The 20,773-nt window shown below is 43.6% G+C and overlaps 1 protein-coding gene across 1 annotated transcript in view; it reads right to left on the reverse strand.

Annotated features, from left to right (window-relative positions):
• snx7 (sorting nexin 7) overlaps window positions 1-19,328 on the reverse strand; it is a 44,492-nt gene extending 25,164 nt beyond the window's left edge. Inside the window, exons 1-8 of the mRNA XM_056364753.1 lie at window positions 19,143-19,328; window positions 13,968-14,156; window positions 13,718-13,828; window positions 12,508-12,666; window positions 11,638-11,836; window positions 11,279-11,478; window positions 8,874-8,960; window positions 3,424-3,576 (exon numbers count right to left, since the gene is read on the reverse strand). Of these exons, the coding sequence (XP_056220728.1) occupies window positions 3,424-3,576; window positions 8,874-8,960; window positions 11,279-11,478; window positions 11,638-11,836; window positions 12,508-12,666; window positions 13,718-13,828; window positions 13,968-14,156; window positions 19,143-19,226 (1,182 nt within the window). The 5' untranslated portion in view covers window positions 19,227-19,328. The remainder of the gene's footprint in view (window positions 1-3,423; window positions 3,577-8,873; window positions 8,961-11,278; window positions 11,479-11,637; window positions 11,837-12,507; window positions 12,667-13,717; window positions 13,829-13,967; window positions 14,157-19,142) is intronic.
• Window positions 19,329-20,773: the final 1,445 nt, after the last annotated feature.

The raw sequence follows: 20,773 nt of genomic DNA on the forward strand, positions 1-20,773 counted from the left end.
TTCATTTTTTTTTTAAATATTCAAAAGTAGAAATTAAGTTAATGTGTGGAATGAATCTAAAGAGATGTGTGTGTCCAGGGCTGCGTCCATGAATCAAACGACATCACTGCTTTAACGCTCAGTTTCTAACAAATAGTTTGTCTGACTATATTAGAGATGCTTTTATATTCAGAGGCCGAGTGCCCTGCGGCTGCTTCTGTATGCACATTTTTACACCACACACACACACAGACACACACACAGACACACACACACACACACACACACACACACACACACACACACACACACACACACACACAGACAGACACACACACAGACACACACACACACACACACACACAGACACACACACACACAGACACACAGACACACAGACACACAGACACACAGACACACACACACACACACACACACACACACACACACAGACACACACACAGACACACACACACACACACACACACAGACAGACACACACACAGACACACAGACACACAGACACACACACACACACACAGACAGACACACACACACAGACAGACACACACACAGACACACACACAGACACAGACACACACACACACAGACACACAGACACACAGACACACAGACACACACACACACAGACACACAGACACACACACACACCACACACACACACACACACACACACAGACACACAGACACACAGACACACAGACACACAGACACACAGACACACAGACACACAGACACACACACACACACACACACACACACACACACACACACACACACACACAGACACACAGACACACAGACACACACACACCAGTGCTGGTGTACTGCGTTAGTTTGCCGGGGGCCACCGTGCTGGGTGATGAGTGTTTTTGTCAGAGCTGCTGCAGGGAGAGACGGCCTGCCCCTGCACAGAGAGGCAGGGAGAGAAACCCCAAATATGACAGACACACACACACACACACACACACACACACACACACACACACCACACACACACACACACACACACACACAATGTAATTTTACCAGTTTTCACTCTGATGTTCGTCTCCTTCATGTCTTATGATAAATATCTTTAGTTTAACTAAATATTTTTGGGTTTCTGAGACAAAGACATTTAAATATGTCACTTGAAAAACTATTTCCAGATATTTTTTAAACCAACAATTAACCAAAAAGGTATTGATAATCAAGGTGTAACATCCAAAGTCAGCAACCTGATTTGACTTCAGTTTTTAGATTGACAATATTATTAAATTTTCAGTCAGAATTTCTGAACTAAATCAGTTCTATTCAGTGATTTTATGTTTCAACATTAAGTCTTCTTGTGATCATCTTTCAGATCTATATTTCCATAGCTGCCAATCATCATCCGGTGACAGGCGAGACCTTTAGCTGCTAGTCTTCACAACACGTTTAATTAGTGTTAATGAGAATCAGGCTTCAGCTGATGAGCGCCAGCAGCTGGTGCAGGTGACACCAGCTGACAGTCTGAGGAAATGTAAAGTGCTGCTACCCTCTGCTGGCAGAGCTCCAGGCTCCACCACCAAAATACATCACATTCAAACGGAGGCTCTGCTAACTCCAGCATGACGAACAAAACCCATAACGGACTAAACGACTGTTACCGTAACAACTTCATTGTCTCATTCTCCTCCTGCTGTAAAGCTCTCTCTGCTTCCAGCTCGCTCCATTGTTCTGTTCTCGGCATCGGACTCGCTGCCGTCTCTGCTAGCTGCCTGCTCGTTAATCTGGATCCAGCCTTTCTCTTCTTCACTGCAACTTCTCTCTCTCTCTCAACTCTTCCCTTGTTTCACTCTCCTCCCTCCTCTACACCTGCTCCCTCTCACAGTCGTCAGAGAGGACACGACTCCAGCTCGGTTCTTGGTGCCATGATTGTGCGTCAATTCTGCGTCCTTCTCTCAAGCCTAATCAACTATCTTATAGATATTGTCATAGGAATATAACACAATATAACAATGTCACATCATATTGCCATCATTTTTGGTTCTTGTTTTGTCGTCATGGACACGTCTGTCCATTATGTACTATATGTCACACCTGTTTTTAATATGTTATCAATAAAGTTGTGAAAAAAAGAAAACAAGAGAGGGAGTGGTGAACAGGTGAACATGTTAATGAAAGGATGATGTGGACTCGTAATAACGTGCTAACCTGAGACTAGTCTGGACCGGTGTAAAACCTCCTCCGGTACCGGTCCAAAGTCAGTGTCAGGACTTTATGTTCTCCCTGAGCCGGCAGCCCTGGGCTTCCTCCGGGCTAATTAACTTATAGATTCTCTGGTGGCTGTGACGCATATGAATATTAAAACAGGATCATGAGAGTGAAGCAGTCATATCTCTCTCTGACAGGATTTCCCTCCTGAACAGCATCTAGATTTTAATGCTGAATAAAACAACAAACAAACTCTCTCTGGAGGTGGATCCGTCTTTGTCTGGAGGCTGATGGATCTATAGTCCCAACCCTCAGGCTACGTCCACACTATGATTTCATTTTAAAATTCATCTCTTCTGCTACGTTTTCGCCTGCGGTCCGCTCTACTAACAAAAACAGAGACTTACAGAAACAAGTTTACTTTGAAAAACTCTGGGGTTGTGTTTTACTTTGAAAACTCTGGGGTTGTGTTTTATTTTGAAAACTCTGGGGTTGTGTTTTATTCTGAAGACTCTGGAGTTGTGTTTTATTTTGAAAACTCTGGGGTTGTGTTTTAGTTTGAAGACTCTGGAGTTGTGTTTTATTTTGAAAACTCTGGGGTTGTGTTTTATTATGAAGACTCTGGAGTTGTATTTTATTTTGAAAAGTCTGGGGTTGTGTTTTATTTTGAAGACTCTGGGGTCGTGTTGTAGTCTGGACAGAAACTGAGACCTCTGTAAACGATGAGGTCACAGCCACGGCCTCTCCTGATTGGCTGTCATCAGCCTGGACTACCAGTGGTGAATACAACATGATAATGAATGACAGTGTTACTGACCTTGTTGTCTTTGCAGCTGTTGTTCACTTACATTCTCTGTTTTAATGCTACAACTGTCTTTGCTGTTCCTCCTTCAGAGGCTTTACTGCAGAGGAGAACATCTACTTCCTGTTTACGCCGGCTCATGGTCATGTTCAGGTTTGATAGTCTAGATGTAAATGAATTTCTTTTGAAGACGCCGTTTTAAAATGAAAATGCAGTCATGTGGACATAGTCTCATTACTACGCACTACTTATATTACTAGTTTTCACTTCTAAAATGTGTCAGCCAATTATTAATCAGCAGCCTCTTTAACTATCCACTCAGCTGTTCCTGTCCCTCACAGTCTCCATGCCGATGGATCTATGTGCTGCCACCTTCTTCCTGTTCATACAAACTGTCCATAATTCAAACTTATTTAAGCTAACTCAACAGATCTCGAGCTCACCTTCTCGTAGTACTCCACGTTCTTCTCCGCAGTGGAGATAAAGGCTGATCTGAGGTCAGTCCTCATGCTGCTCTGCCAGCGGGACCAGTCTCCCTTCAGGGCGTTGTTCGCCAGCTCCACCCGGTCTGCCAGAGCGTCCACCTCCTCCTGCAGCTGCCGGTCACACACACAGAGAGACGGCTGATCACTTCAGAGTCTGACAAACACGCCGTCTGTTTGGCGTCATAAATATGAACCAGACTTTGTTGTAGGTTTATGCAGGTGACACTTATGATTTTTGAGAATATCAACAGCACAGCTGTTAAAGACCATGTCATCAGAGCACTAAAACACAGAGAGGCAGGACATTACTAACGTGAGACGGTTAATGGGATGTGACAGTAGAAGTGGAAGAAGATGCATCATATTTATTCTCCAGATTTATTCAGATTAAAGCTCCAGTTAAAAGAAAGTGAGTGTTTTTTCCTTGTAGAGAGAATCTGAACGTGACGTACGATCAGTCTGGAGAGAAGAGAGAGAAAACACTTTAAAACAAATCAGTTCATACAAGCTTGTTGCAGAAGGACGGCTGTTTTCTTTTCTGTCTTTTAATAGGATTTTAATATTTTAAACAGAGTCACAGGTCGTTTAATAAATTTGCAGATGAGATGAATGTTTATAAAAATGTATATTTACCATTTAAAGAAAACTTTAAAGTAAACTTTTAAATAGAGGTGGGAGTTGGTCTGCTTCTCCTGTGACCATCGTCCTCTTCTTTCTGTCATGATAATAATAACCTACTGCATCTGAAAACATGTCTTTTTTTATTCCTATATCATGTTTTTTCTTCTACCTGCCCAGTGGTCACAAAAATCAATGAATACTACTTTAAAAGATAGTTTTGACTGGAGGTTAAAATGACCTGAAGCTGGTGGTGGAGTGCCGCTGCACAGACAGAGATCCATACTGAGCAGGTTTCATTAAAGGGTTCCTTTAATAAAACCTGAGAGGTTTCACCAGGTCACCGAGCACCAGACGAGCCGCCTACTCATTCATGGGTAAATCCAATATTAGAACATTTTATGAAATTATTAAAAAGTGAAACATTCTCTCCTTTAGGACATGACAGTGGAGTCATCTCTTTGGCCTCCTGCCAAATTATTTCACTGAGAGACCCTAAAGTTTTACAAGAACTTACAATGCATTAAACTAAATGCATGTAAATTTATTTTACAGCCACGTTCTCCAGCTCTAAAAGCATAAATGTTTTATCTCAGTTAGTGTGGTTTTATTTTTCCTGCAGAGGAACAAGACGACGTTACATTATGTTTTACTGCACAGTGTAAAAGTTCACAGGTTAGTGTCCTCCAAAGGATCAGAGCAGCGTCACACTGAATGACTCATGAGCTCCTTACAATAAAAGTTATTATCACTGGTTTTAACTCTACCTGCGTGTTTTAGTATAAAAACATTTAACCTGAAAGTGTATAAAAGCCTGACGTGCACGTGACTTTACTGTTCACAGAACAAATAACCAGATGTTATCACACAGCTGGATTAACTGAGCCTGAGCAGAGATTAGCTGTCTGACATTTAGACTGACAACGGCATTTACTCAACTACACACACACACACACACACACACACACTATGAATATGAAGAGTAAAATCAAAGTCGTTAATTAGACTGATCAGACTGCTGCTGACCGTCTCTGCAGAGTCGTACTGACTCCATGTACAGCTGGGGGGGCCAGACCTTTTTGAATGGGGGCCAGGGAAGGTGTGAACACACCTGGGGGCCATGCCGTGTGAGAAGCTGCTGCAGGGAGGCTCAGCTAGCTTCCAGATGTTTCACTCTGTCACTGGTGTGAATCATGTATAGTCTCTTCACATTGAACTCTTTCAATCAGCGACCGTCTCTTGGCAGAAGAGACAAACGACACTACCTAACAGCAGCTGTCTGCTGCCTGTTTACAGCCTGTTTATGGAAACACTGGTTCCACCTGGATTGTACAGGTGTCTACGAACTGTAGGGTGGTGCTGCCATCGTGAGGTGAGCGGGAAAAACACAAAGGAACATGTTTAACTTCTCATCAGTGCATCAATTCATAACCCTAACCCTTATTTGTATAGCGCCAAATCATAACACACATTATCTGAAGGCTCTTTACAGGTCAAGGCCTTTTAACATTAGAGAGACCAACAGTTCCCACAATGAGCAGCACCTGCCACAGTGGAGTGTTTAATAATCAGCTGATATCAGACCAACCTCCCTGAGAACTCAAAACACTTTTCCTCAACCAGCAATATAATTTAATAAAGACAGAAATGATTTTAGACTGTTTTTGATTGCAGGAGTTCTGGAGGACATGTTTTTTTATAATACAATAAAAGTAAAAGTACAGGAAGCAGCAGCGGTGATGCGTTCAAGAAACTCAACTCTAATGAGACTGTGCTGCTAAATGGAGCAGCGCTGCCCCCTGCTGGCCGAGAGCAGTCACAGAAACATTCAGTCTGCGTGGTGAAAGGTCGACTCATATGAAAGCTCAGTATTTTCTCTCCAGTAAAAGGTCAAGTAAGTGTTTACAGAGGAGAGGAGTTTTCCTCTGTGCAGTGTGGAGCTCAGACAGATTCTCATCGGACTGATCAGCTCTGAATTACTGCTCGTACCTGAAATTTCTGGATGACTGTTGGTTTCCTTCCTCCGCCTCCGATCAAGATCTGAACCGACAGCGATGTGATGAAGACACACACGCCGACACGACAAAGAAAAGACGTCACGTGTTTTGTGTTTCAGACGGAGCGGTCACGGTCGGTGTCTCCAGTGAGGACTGAACACAAAGCAACCTGATCAAACTACTACCACTGCTTCATGAGCAGAGGTGAGAGAGTCCACACTCTCACTGAGACGAGAGCCGACCAGCTGATCTGAACCCAGGTTACCTCGTGTGTTGACTCAGACCAGACAGAGAGTTTTAAAGTCTCTGTCTGGCTCCCTCTCTGCTGCAGTTGGTTATTAAAGCTCCTCTTCTTATTTATCAGATTTGCTTTTGTCCTATGAACCTTCATGAACCCTCAGGTGTTCTGCTCGTGGTCTTTTAACCCAGGTCTTCAAGTCAGAACCAAAACCCACAGTGAGGTTCTTCGCCTGTGGGAAGGAAGACCTGAAGTCCTCAAGACCGACCTTTATAATCTGGCTTTTAATTGAAATTTATTACATTTTATTAATCTATATTTCTATTTATTTCTTTATTGCTTTCCTTTTAATACCCTACCTTTATTTCTGATTATTTATTACATTTCTACTTTTATTTCTGGTTCTCTCTTTGAGCATTTTATTATTTATCTTTACTATTTTGTCTTTATTTTATTTTATATTCTACTTTTTGTTTCTGGTTTTACCTTAATAAATTTCCATGTTATTATTTTATTATTTTATCTTTATCACGCTGTCGCTTCAGTGTTTCCTCGGTTCCTGTTATTTTTGTCTTATTTTTATTGTTTTTATTTATTACTTACCTCAGTCTAGAAAATCTAAATGAAAAGGTTTAATTCTCGAGGGAGAATAAATTCTGTGCTTTTCATTAGAAATCATTAGAAGCCCTCACACCCACTCGTCTCGCAGCGGGAGATTTAGTCTCCTGCTGTGGACCGAAGGGCTGAACTGAGGGAAGGCCAGACCGGACACACAGTGAGTGGGTCGGCTTGGACTCTTTCTTGGTACCTACACAAAATGTGTTTGAATCTCCAGCCATGGAGAACCGTCAGATACTGAGAGTTGGAATCAAACATCGGCTTCTCACGTTAAAGTAAAAATGTTTTTTAGAAAAGATATTTTTATAGTTTTTGTTACTGAAACTGAAACTAAGGTTGTACAGAAAACTTTGAAGCGATATCCAAAGACAAATAAATGGCAGCCTAACGGTTTCAGTGCATGCCATTCGCTTCTGGCCAGTGACCTTTGTTGCATGTGACATCCTTTCTCTCCATGTTTCCTGTCTTCCTCTCCACTGCTGACTCTCAAATAAAGCTTAAAAAAAAAAGGATAATGGAGACACTTAAAGCTGCAGTGTCAAGTTATCTTCAACATTACAACAACAGCTCTCCTCCATCCAATCATAAACACTCTGTCTTTATGGAACATATATGAAAACTTGAGGTCAAAAATAAGTGTAATAAAATATATAATTGTGTAAAACTTTTCTGACTAAATGTCCTTAATGTGTAACGTAAACTAAGCGTGGCTGATATCCAAAATGTAATATATAGGTAAAGCCCAAATATGAAGATATGTACCATATTAATGTTTTATAGTTGTCTTATTGTATTTTATGGTTCAGGTACAAGTAATGCTGCCACTAAACAGCCGTTGGAAGGTTTATTTTATCACATGACCAGGTTCAACGTTCAGGAAGAGAAGCAGAGAAATGAGGGTCGGACTTTGCAGCAGGGCAGACGGAGCAAAACTGCAAACTACAGAAACGAACTTTGTTTTATGAGAAATATCACATGTGGTGGGAAACATCAGGAGCCGAGCTTTTAGTAACTACAACATAAAAAGTATTTCTGTTCAGAGAAGTTTTTCAAGCTGTCACACATTCCTCAAATGAAAACCTCCCACAAATCAACACATACTAAGAAATGAATTGAAACTCAGAGACAGCGTCTTTGAATCAAAGCCGGCTGAGAGGAAGTGTTTCCTGAGCTGCAGCGTGCGGCCACGTCCAGTAACAAAGACTTTTCCCTTCTCATTAGCACAGATCTGTTAAAGGCAGAAACAGCCTGATACACATTACAGGCTGGAGGACTGAATTAAAGAAGGTCCACACACACACACACACACACACACACACACACACACACAGCTAATTAAAGCAAGAATAGGATACGAGTCTGTGGGGGAATATCTGAGTCCTGCTTCTTAATTAAAATTTCACAGATGGATTTTGATATCAGCTAGGTGAGGGGACACACACCTGCACACCTTCACACACACACACACAACACACACTCGTACACAATATTTTCAAAGATGCAAACCACCTCGAGTAAAGTGTTTAAAAATAGCTCTGTCCTTTGCTCGCCTAACTTTCCATCTTCGCTCTTTGTCTCCTGACACTTTGAAGCGAGTCGTCGTCTAAAAAGGATGTGGGAATTTTCATTACGCCGCGATTAGCTGCTGGGCTCAGAGCGTAAAATAATATTGACAGCTCTTACTCCCGCTGAGCTGAGGACGGGCTAACAGTCGACAAGCCTGGATATTCAGGTAATCCTCCCAGGAAGCCGTTTTTCCTCCCCAATATGAGCTGAGGGCGGCCCTGAGAGAGAGGCCCACTCCACGCTGCACTTTATTACACCTAATCTCTGGGAAGACGACCGGAGGCCGGCTCAGAGGGACGCGGCGAGGGAGGAGGGAGGTGTGTGCCTCTGATTCTCTGTCAGTGTGTGTGTGGATGTGAAATCATACTCACTGCTTCTTGGTCGACTTTTCTGGAAGCCAGCGCCTCGTTCTTGGCTTCGAACTCGGCCTGGATGTTGTCTCTGCGTCTCATCACAGCCTGGGACAAACAAACCAGGAGAGAGTTACTTCTTCTACTACTCAACCGACTTCACAACTTCATCAAAGTCGCTTTTTGTTCCTCTGCGCCGGCGACAGTCAGAGCAGCGGCCATTTTGTTTTCAGGTTGTTCATCTCATTCTCGTGAACGCAGTATCTCAGTAACGTCCTGATGGAACTTCTTCAAACTTGGCACAAAAATTCATTTGGACTCAAGGACGAACTGATTTTGGTGGCTAAAGGTCAAAGGTCAAGGTCAGTATGACCTCACAAAACACATAACTCAAGACTTCACACAGCAATAATCCTAAAATTTCACACAGATGGTTGATATTTCCTCTGACTGCGGATAAACAGTGATGTGACCCGGAACTAGTCTGAGTGGCGGAGGGATACGACCACCAGGTGGTGATTTGAATTATTTAGAAATCACTGTTTGTCCAGGGGCCTGTGTGAGTCTAACAGTTGTTGATCTCATCCTCACGTCTGTTTCCATGGTGCAGGACAGGAAGTGGTGTAAGGACAATTCACCTGAAGAACTGAACTGCCTGTAAGCGATGCTCGAATCAGTATGTCTCTACGTTTCGACCCAAATGCAGCTCCCAGGCTGCGGGTGTGGCTCCTGTAGACTTTCACTCAGCAGATGATTCAGTCATATAATGAACAACTAGAATTTCTGCTTCGTGGCTGTTTCCTCCAACAACCAGTCAAGCTGCAGGAAATAAGGTCACAGTCTCTTCTGTCCCTGAGTCACAGTGTTGAATAATGAGCACAACATTTTGATTTCACAGTGAAGTTCATTATTTTATCCTTATAGACATTTGAGATAAATTGTGTCGTAACAGAGTTCTGCAGGAATGATCCTATAATCTGGAAATAAGTTGAATTTTAACACTTCCTGTTCCCTGGTCCTGAAGTCTCTGGTTTGTCTCTGGGTTTTAGGTTCGATGACTGAATTATAAGCTCAAGACATTTTCACGTTTTATTCTACGACATCCTGGTTAACTCACCAGTAACTGAAGAGCTACTGGAGCTTTCATCCTCATAATCTTGATCATCCTCTGACTTTTCACCAGCTGTTATTCTAACTACTAAACATCAGCATGTTTACACTGTGACGATGTTAGCACGCTGATGTTAGCGTAGCTCAGACTCTGAACTACACATGACGAGACACGTCCACCTCTCACCTGACGACAGCCTCCGTTCACTGCACAGCTGCTTCCTGTTAATTACCACCTGACTGACGACAGAGGACCTGAACAGCTGTGAGGGTCTGCACTGACCGGAGGTGAGGGGGTCATGGTGATCCGGCTCCTTCTCACTTCTCTTTTATTCACTGTGTTTTATTTATAAAGGTACAGAAACTGAGAAAGGCCGTACCTGCAAATATTTTTTTATCCCGTTATCCCGAGATATTATCAGGAGAAAACGATCTTTTGTTATCTCGAGATAAGGAGATAATTATCTCGTTATCTGACAAAGACAAAGCTCGACTTTGTTGATCAGAGATCAGAGGCAGAAACTTCTAGAGCTGTGAAGTGAAAATGTCAGGACGACACATCGATCAACGCATCAGAGAATATTTCAGTCAAGGCCAAAAATCTTTGAAATGTCTTTCCATACAAGATCATTTTCTGATCAGTCCTCGTCAGCTAACGAGTTACTAAGGACTGTTGCTAAGGAGGAGAGTTACTGCGACTCAGTGTGTGAGGTTCAGTCAACATCATCTCCTCCTGATAATATCTGGTTATCTGGGGTTAACGAGTTCAGTTAATTTGAGATAACAGGATTAAAAAATATTAGTGAGGCTGGCCTTTCTCACATCGACCTGCAGGAAGGACGCACCTCAACTGTGCATACATGATCCAGACTGAAGTTCAGGTGCACGCCAGCTCAGTGAGTTTGAGTTAAAAAATGTCGTTAGATTTTTGAATAAATGCAGTTTTAAAACTGTTAAAAACCAACAGAGAAGTTAGAGAAACTCATCTGTTGAATTCATTATTAGACTTAAAACAAAAGAGGGAAAATGTCCTTGATATGAGAAATAGGAAAAGAGTCAGTAAACCTCTCAATCGGCCGAGCTGAGGGCAGAGAAGCTGCTCTCTGTGATCGATTAGCCGTGTCTGTAAACGTCAGGAGGAGGAGCTTTCAGAGAGCGAAAGTCCCGTGTCACATCTGGATCGATTCTCTGTCGGTTCAGGTCGTAACACGCACACAGTTTTGACTTTAGATCATCCGTTTATTCTGGAGCCTGCAGACGTTCGGAGCGTCTCCTGTCAGCCGGTGTCAGGTGTGAGTCGTGTGTTCTGGACTCACCTTCAGTGTCTCAGCACAGAGGACGTACTCGTGCAGGGCAGGGACCAGGTCCTCAGACAGATGGTGGATCTGCTCCTCTGTTTCCTTACTGCACCGCTCCACGCAGCCGGCCACGCCCTTCAGCGGCTCTGCCAGCTCCTCCTCTGACCCCGCCCACTGGGTGTAGGTGGGGCCGTACTGCCTCATCTCGTCCAGGTACTCTGGAAGCACAGAGGATCAGATCTGTTATCCTTCAAGTTCAGAAGTATATATATAGTATATAATACCAATCAGTTTATATATATAGTTTGTGTGCTGTCTAAGACGCGTGTCCTGATCCGGGGTCTGCACAGACCTCCTCAGTGTGAGTGCTGCAGTACCTCTCTGCTCCTTGATGATCCTCTGGGTGACTTTGTCCACGGAGCAGACCTTGTTGCTGAAGTCCTCCACGTACTCCTGCATCGTGGTGAACTCCTCCGGTCGGCTCCTCAGGCCTCGTACCGAGTTGGCCACGGCCCTCACCGTCTCTCCCATCCTGCTCAGGAAACCTGGACCCTGCTTCTTGTGGGACGTCAGCTCCTGCAGGAGGTCAGGAGGCTTTAATGAGGCCCAGTACAAAATCAACTCTATATATATATATATATATATATATATATATATACACATACACATACATTACTTCATTTTCAACGTCCGTAAATAAGCTTCCTGACAATTTAACCTCCTAACCATTAAAGGAACAGTTTCTAATAGAGATGAGAAGATGGATATTAATGTCATGTGTAAACTACAGAGCTGAAGTCAGGACATGTTAGCCTAGCTTAGCATAAAGACTGGAAGCAGGGGGAACAGCTAGCCTGGCTCCTTCCAAAGTTCAGTACACCTACCACATCTGTTGTCATGTTCTGAACGGAGTATTTGCTCCTTGTTGTTTTCTTGTTTTAGTCACTACGTTTATATGTTTCTGTGACCAGTATATCTACTTATTTTATACATTTGTTTTACTTTACTTTTATTTATCTAAACGTCTTTTCCCTTTGTAACGCTCAAGCTGTGTTTAAAAGAGCTCTAGAAATAAACTGGACTGTACCTTGCAACACATTCAAAGCTCATTAATAATATTCAGTGTCAGTGACGAGCTGGAAATACTTCTCAGAGCTACTTCCTGTTTTTTGCACCATTTGCACCACTGCACCATCCAACCCGACTGTGTGTGTGTGTGTGTGTGTGTGTGTGTGTGTGTGTGTGACCTGTGCAGTGAGGAAGACTCTGAAGTGCTGGCTGCAGGACAGGATGGGATGCTCGGAGATCTTGTTGAGGAAGCGGTGCAGAGCTCTCCTCCTGGTCTCGATGAAGTCGTCGTTGAAGCGCTCCACCATGCCCTTCATCACGAACTTCTCCGGCAGCGGCTGAAAAGGAAAACGCCACAGCATAGCGCTCAGAACGAGGCCAGAGTGTGTCATGAAGGTGATAAACCTCCACGTGACCAGAAGACATTTTACTTCCCTGCACTCAGGACGGTAAAACTTCACTTCCTGTTACTGTGAACTCAATCAACCTCTGTCATCTGTGTGGATTCTACATGATAATACATCTTGATTTTCTTTATTTCTTTTTATTATAACCATCTTTTTCCATTCTAGTCGTTTCACACAACTTGAAGATTAGATTAGATTAACTTTATTAATCCCACAACTGGGAAATTCATTTACCACAGCAGAAAAATAAACATCTATAGAATAAACATCTATGGAAATATACAACAAAAATATACCAAACAGACGAAGCTCCACATTTCACTGCACATATCACTTACCCTTTGAATTCTTGAATCAATCTTCATGTATGTGTGCATGTCAGTTAATAAATATACATATTTAAAAAAAAGAAAAGTGCATAAGTACAAAAAAGTAATGTAAGAAACCAAAGAACAAGATTTTTCTGCACTCGACTAGAGAATTAAATGTTTTATCGTCTTTCCATCCTGATGGTTGGATTTTCTGACACTTTTATATTCATATTTACATCACAGCACTAAAACCACTCTTATTTCTTCTCCACAGAAACAGCTACTTAAGCAGACGTGATAAATTATGTGTGAACAGCAGCGTGGCCCAGTAAAGAGACAGAGTCCTGCTTCAGACCCACAAAAACACAACCTGATTCCAAACCACACAAAGTCCTGAAAGACTCTAAGATCTACTGTGACGGAGACCAGTTGCAAAACTGCTGATTCTCTCCGTTTTATTTCATGTAATCATTATTCACATAATAATTACACGTCTAAGTTTCCGTGCTGTAAGAAAGTGAATAAAAACCACAGGAATCCTGGACGTGCTTTGGAAAATGGCCGACAGTAACATTAACTGTGTCTGGCTGAAACATCCTGCCCTGGTCTGGGTGGACTCGGAGGCGGCACACAGATGTGTTAAGCAGATGATGTGGTGTGTCAACACGTACGTGGACGATGAGCGTCGGGTGGTTTTCCTCCAGTCGGCTCCGGAGCCACAGGAAGTCCTGGTAGCGCCGGCGTACCTCGTACTCACTGGAGTCGAACTCACTCCTCGTGGTCTGGAGACAGAAGATGAGAATTAGTTCAGAGCCGCCATGACACAGGACTCATTTCCTGGTTCTAGCTCGGTGTCAACACGCTGCCTCTCCTCTCTGGAGCGCTGCATCTGATGGCAAGAAGAAGAAAAACCCTCCTCACCTTGGTCAGGACCCTGTACATGATGAAGGTCTCGATGGCAGTGACGTGGCTCTCTGGGTTGTCAACGGTGACGAAGATGTCTTTGGCGTTGGCGTCCTGCTGCTCCTCCTCATCCTCCTCCAGTCTGTACTGGTTGACCATGGAGCTGGGGGAGTTGGGCATGGGGCTGCCGTCGGCCAGCGATGTGTTCTGGACCAGAGAGACCATGTGACAATGACATCACTGTCAGACCGCAGCGGCGTTCACAACAAACACAACTTCTACAAGTTTCAGGTGAACAACAGAATCAATGTTTTCAAAGAGAGACTCTGAGCGTTTAATCCACGGTGTCTCCATGGCAACAGGCTGCTCATCTCCCCTCACTCTGAACAGGTAAAAACATTTGACTTTGGACAAACACAGCTCAGTCCACAGATCATCATCATCATCATCATCATCACCTCCACTTGACTCCGGTGAAGATCTGTAGCTCCACTCTCTGCCTGCCTGACCCGATGTTACTCCCTCCCTTTATATATGCATACATGTATATTTATATTAAATCTTTTCAACAAGCCCTTTTCAGTGACAGGAATAAAACTCTTAATTAACGTATGGTGTTACATTACTGTAAATATGAGCTGTAAGGAGCTCAACCTGTAAATAATCCTTAAATTTCTTTTATCAGTTACTGTCCATCACTGTTGTTTTACACATGAAATTTAAACTAATTAATCCAACATCAGCAAACAGCATCCAGGCTCCTACAGGAAGTGTAGAGCTGTTGAATCAGACTGACACCACCTCCAGGTCTGTCCATGAGATCTCAGCACAAAGACTGTAACAGGGGAAACAGTGAGTCTGCTTCAGAACCACCTACCAACACCTCTAGAGCTCAGTCACTATCACATGACACACTGTTTGTTTAATCCAAACAAAAGTCCAGTGTAAAAAAAACAACAATTCACCATTGTATGAGTTGTGTCCAAAACTACGACTTGGCTCAGGTGATTATAACTTCCTAGAGTCTCGGCTGATTGGCTGCTGGTCCTGGACGAGAGAAGGTGAAGTGGTTGTGCTAATCTGTAGTGTTACTTGTGGCGGCTTTTGACCGTCATCGTGGTCTTTGAATCCAGTTCTGCAGAGCGGACTGCACAACGTCTTCCAGTGCAGAATATAATTCTTCTTCTTCACCATCGCCGTGTTTCCAAGACTCTGACACATTCCTCCATCCCTCCCTGTCTCTCTCTCTCTGTCTCTCCCTGTCTCTCTCTCTCTCTCTCTCTCAAGTTTATAACACACTATGTTGTTATGAGCTTCCTTCACTGCGTGGAGATACTTCCTGTATATCCTGCTCTGAGGATTTTCAACAGTGAAACACCCAGTTTATCTTTGAATACTAACTCTGGGAGCCATCTGGGCCCCGTGGGCGCGTTTCAATTTGCAGACCTGTGCAGATGGTGTGTGGGGTAAGGAACTGAGGCTAAATGTGCTCTATCAAAAAATTGGACTGGATTAATTCCCCACTCGGTGAATCTCCACACACACACACACACACACACACACACACACACACACACACACACACACACACACACACACACACACTGAACTGTACATTCAATAATAAATAATAAAAGAGAGAAACTGTTGTTCTCAACTCTGACATCAACAGAACAAGCTTTGATTCCTGGGTTAGAAACATTAAAGTAGGCAGGAGTGATGAGGTCAAAGGTCAGCAGTGACAGAACTCACATGAGGACAGTTCATGCATTTCACATACAGGTGAATCATCTCCAGTACCTGCTTCAGAGGGTGAAAACAGCCCTGCATTAAAACACCACAGGTCTGCACCGGTCGTGACAGCAGGGTTTGACTGCTACGGTGGCCCAGAGAGCACACAGCAAGTAGCACAACACAACAGTGACGTTTGAAGTTAAAGCATTGAACCTGGTTCATCACTCTTTAGTTGTCCCCTGGAAACACTTGTGTTGTGTTGTGAGTGTTTGCAGCTCACGTGTTGATGAAGATTGGTTTGTGTTCTCTCAAGTTTCCTAAGGGCCACCGTGGAAGGTTTATCAGACACCAGGACACTGCACAGACGTCTGTGACAGTTTGACTCGGGAGTTTTCGTTGCAACTACCAAGAAGTGAAGAGTAGAAAACCAAATTAGAAAGTCATTTAGCAGGAATGTGCGTTTCATGAACTGTATGTACTGTATTACGCAGCGTGGCGTTTCAACCTCTTCAAGTTGTCCCACCCCCCTCCTCCTCTCTGTGCACCACACTGGCTCCCTGTTGCAGATCAGATCCACTTCAAGACCCTGCTCCTTCTCACTTCCAGCCAAGGTCAAACCCTACAATCTTTCTGCTCATCCACCTTGGGGCAACAGGCTGCTCCGTAACCATCACTGGGCTAAGTTCTGCCGCTCCCTGAAAACTGCAGACTACACCATGCTGGCACAAAAACTTCATTCCTCCGCCAATCAGTCTGGAGTTATGGCCAGAAACATGTTTTGTGAGGTGACAGTGACCTTGACCTGTGACCTTTGACCAACAAATTCAAATCGGTTCATCCTTAAATCCAAGTGGACCTCTGTTTCAAATTTAAAGAACTTCCCTCATGGCGTTCTTGAGATATCGCGTTCACGAGGACGGGACAAACGGACACAACAGGAAGTCCTTGAAGTGCTCAGAAAAGCGTAAATCTGATCATTGACACCTGGACGACCTCACCTGCTGATGAAGATCATGTGGTATCGTCGAAAGCCCCTGAATAGCTGCTATATGGACCTCATGGTGAGATCATCGTGTTAGCACCGTCCCTGTTAACCAAGCAGAGAACTCCTTATTTCAGTCCTGGTTTCCCTCCTCAGACTGTTCACTGACTGTCGTCCAGATTCACAGAAAAATACGAGATCACCTGAAGTTAAATCTCAGGGAACCAGCAGCGTGGCCGAAAAGACTCCTGAGACCTGCACCTGGAGCTCCGACAGCAGATCAGCAGGAAATGCCACAGTCTGATATCCGAGCGCTGATTCTGCCTCCCTGATCAGTTGACAGACTACTGTCTATATACGTCACACGATGCAACACTCTGCATCATCTACGGCGATTTCACTGTACGCTGTCTTGGTGCTTCTTCAGCAGGAAGCTGCAGAAACCCCAGAGAAACAGCAGGGGTGTGAATGCAACACTACAACTTTCCAACTGATAACAAAATAATCAAATTTAAGATGAGGCGACATCTGTGAGTTTCACTGTGTGAGCTCAGGCCTGTTCGCAGCAGACTTCATGTTTTCACATTCAAATCATCCAATTTATGCAAACATGTGCTGCCTGCAGGTCTGTTTCCTGTAACAACAGCTGAGAAGCTGCTGAGGTCAGCACAGGGCCCAGAGCGCTGCCGCCCAGGATACACAACACATCATGACTCTCCCCTGCCAGACAGTTTGGTCGTCATGTGACCGTACATATGTAGCAGGGAGCTCTCACTCTGTCTGTTTCAGCACAAACACAGAACCGCCTCCAGGCAGTGTTACTGGAGAGTTCATTTAGCCCAGATTATACTCAAAGAGAAACCACAACCACCATCTATGGTAAAGTGTGGCAGCTCGGTTGGTGTTGGGATTCGGCCGATCGTGTATTGACAATAGCTGATGGTCACCCCCCCCCCCCCCCCCCCCCCCCTCGCTAAAGCCAGTTATTGTCAACTGTCTGGGCATCAGTGCAGGTTTATGTTTTTACAGCAGAAAACATCAAACACTGTTCTTGAACACAACCCAGTAGATTCATTGTGCTTATCAGTGTTTGGTCAGGTCAGGTGACACAACATGACTCTAACTCTGACTGAAGGGGAATCTCTGCCCGACTTTGGCCCGAGGTCAGGACGGTGTAAAAAGAGAAGCTGGAACTGCTTTGTAGAAGTGGAAATGACTAGAGCTGCAACAATTTTCATCATCAATTAAGCTTCTGATTCTTTTCTCAATTAATCTTTCGTTTGTTTAGTTCATAAAATGCTGAAAAGATGATATTCAATTTACTGTCACATATGACAATAATTACTAATTAAGATTAAAAAAATGAATTTTCAATTATCAAAATAGCTGCTGATTAATGCACGCCTCTCTGACCAATCACAGAGCAGCTTTACAGATCAGCTGATATATACCAAACAGCCATCTTTACATCTCCTGCCAACCTGGAGACAACATCGCGGTTGCCATTGACGACACTAGTTCACCTGGTCCTGCGGTGGGAGCACAGCCTGACACTTGTGAACATGTGAACCTCCCTTTGTTCACATGTTGATCTAAATCCACCCCAGCAGAAACTCACACAGAGACACACTGAATAAAGCTCCATTCACCGTATCCTCCTCTGAAGCCTCCAGCCCTGCTCACGCAGCTGTGGGTGAAATCTGTGTATTCACAGTGGGTCACGGTGTGGAGCTCGTGTTCATTTAGATATAAATAAACTAAAGCATCATCTCAATCTACATCATTTTCAACTTTTTAACAACTTTGTGATTCTTCTTCTTTTATAGAATTCTAACTTTGATCTCAGAATTCATGATTTAAGTCTGAATTCTGAGTTTAAGGCCTCTTTAAATCTCAGAATTTAATCTTTAAATCTGAGAAAAAGGTCAGATTTCTGACTTCACATTTGACCCTAATCCTCTTCCGTACATTCCCAGTCAGAGCTCAGTGACTGCTGAGCTGAGGAAGAGTCCCACAGGTAGATACAGGTGACCCAGGCTGAGGGTTTTAGAGCTCCTGGACTAGTTGCTGACTCTTGTGTTGGAGCCGGATTGAAGAGGAGAGTCTGTAGGTCGGTTGTACACATTAAAGGCGGTTTGTATAAGTGAGAAGTTTCGCAGCTTCGTAAATAAACCTTGAATTATTAAAACCCCGGGCGGGGGCTGGTGTTAGCTTGTCCGTGGAGGCGCAGGGGACCGTCGGGTCCTAAGGTCAGCTCATCAGCTGACACGGGACGGTTGGGTTAGGGTTTCCTTCCCTCTGTGACTTCACCCCGGACTGTCACTGCTCTGTCTCACTGGACGGAACTTTACATTCACTTCACACTAACTTCAGTCAAAGTCTGTGACAGCCTCAAATCCACGTAGCAAGAAAACCAATGGAACTATCTGAAGCTCAGTCCGGAGCTTTCGACTCGTTTCCGTTGACTTTCTCTTTACCTTACTGAAAACCTCCAGGTCTTCATCCTCGTCCAGGTCCAACATGTGTCCGGAGAAGTCCGCGGGGACCGTCTGTCCGCTCATCTCTCTCTCAGACTCCACAAATGGACCGAGTTCATGAGACAGACCTGAGAGCTAAACTTCCAGCACAACTTCAGAGCAGTGGGAACACGAAGCGACAGCGCGTGAGCGAGAACAGCGTTTCCTCTCGCGGATTTCAAAGTAAAAGCCTGGGGCCGGTTGCAAGTTTTCTACTTAAATAAGGCCCTTAAGGTTTAACTTCTCCTTAGCTGAGGGAGTTACTTAAGGGTGTTGAACAGAGTCTCTTCAACGGTTTCCTTAGTGAAGGGAAAAGGTGACGGCATCCGCAGCAGTCTAATTCTACTGTTTCCATGGAGACAGGTGAGTTGCTGTCATTAGCACTTTTGGGAAGCAGGTAACATTAACTAAACCTGACCAGAAAGATCATGGCCACATAAAGTATAAGACTAAGAGAAAGAGAAAGCTTTAAATACTTCAGTGAACACTTAAGATGTTTTGTGCAGCCATTTTTATTTAAAGGAAACCGAAAGTTTTGTGCGACTGGCCCACATATCTACGAGCACTGTGGGTGTAATGACCTGAGGCAGCCTTCACTAAAATTTCAACAACCATTTTTAGAGGTTCAGCGAGATAATTAATGTAATTACACTTTTTTTAAAATAGAAAACACACAATTTTAAAGTATTTGTTTTTATTTTCAGCAAATTCCTGGGACTCTTTTATTATTCAGAGTGAAGTTTAATTTTTTACTGAGTTTTTCACCAGAATTTGCTCTTATTTCACTACATACTGATGTAGGTCTGTTTCTGAATGCTGTGATATCAAATATGTATGAAGAATCACAGAAGCCGTCTACTTTATTTCAACATGACCTGGAGTCTGAGCACAGCTGTGATTTCAGCTGCAGCAGCTTCAGAAATAAAAAGGTATTTTCGATTCTTCTAAAATCAGTGACAAATTATAAATGGAAATCTGCAGGGCATTCTCTTCGGGATGGTCAGGCTGTAGTTCATTATCTATTGCTGCATTTAATGAGACTTAATCAGACTGAGACAATAATTCATCTGAGTCAAGCAGCTTGTTTCACCATAAGACAGTGTTTATATCATACACACTAAAAAGTAAAGGTAATAAACAGACAATAGCATCTCAAGTCTATGACACTTTTTGCGCATATTTACCTTTTTTGTTTGTTTGTTTTTGTGTATTAATCAAGTCAATCTTTAGTTGTCACATCAATCACTAAGTACATTATGTAGTGAAATGCTGTGTTACTGTAATCACTCACCTCTATCATTTATTTGTTTGGAAGAAACATGTTCAATTTTTTATTTCCAAACCGAGTAATTATAGTAATTGCGGCTTTTATTTTGGCGAAAACTTAAACTACTTCCGGTTTTGTGCTGGTGCTGTTGCTGCTCTTGACGCAGCTGAAATCCTGAGCGCGCAGATGCGGAAGGATCAGAGCAGGAATCAGTGGCTTCGTGATGCAGCTGGGAGACGCTGAGCTGGTCCGAGACTCAGGCCGGAGAGAGTAAACCATGAACCGGGGCGGTGGGGGGTGTTTGGGGGGGGGGGGGGGGGCCTGC

This window comes from Seriola aureovittata, chromosome 20 (assembly GCF_021018895.1).
Source record: "Seriola aureovittata isolate HTS-2021-v1 ecotype China chromosome 20, ASM2101889v1, whole genome shotgun sequence".
Taxonomy (NCBI): domain Eukaryota; kingdom Metazoa; phylum Chordata; class Actinopteri; order Carangiformes; family Carangidae; genus Seriola; species Seriola aureovittata.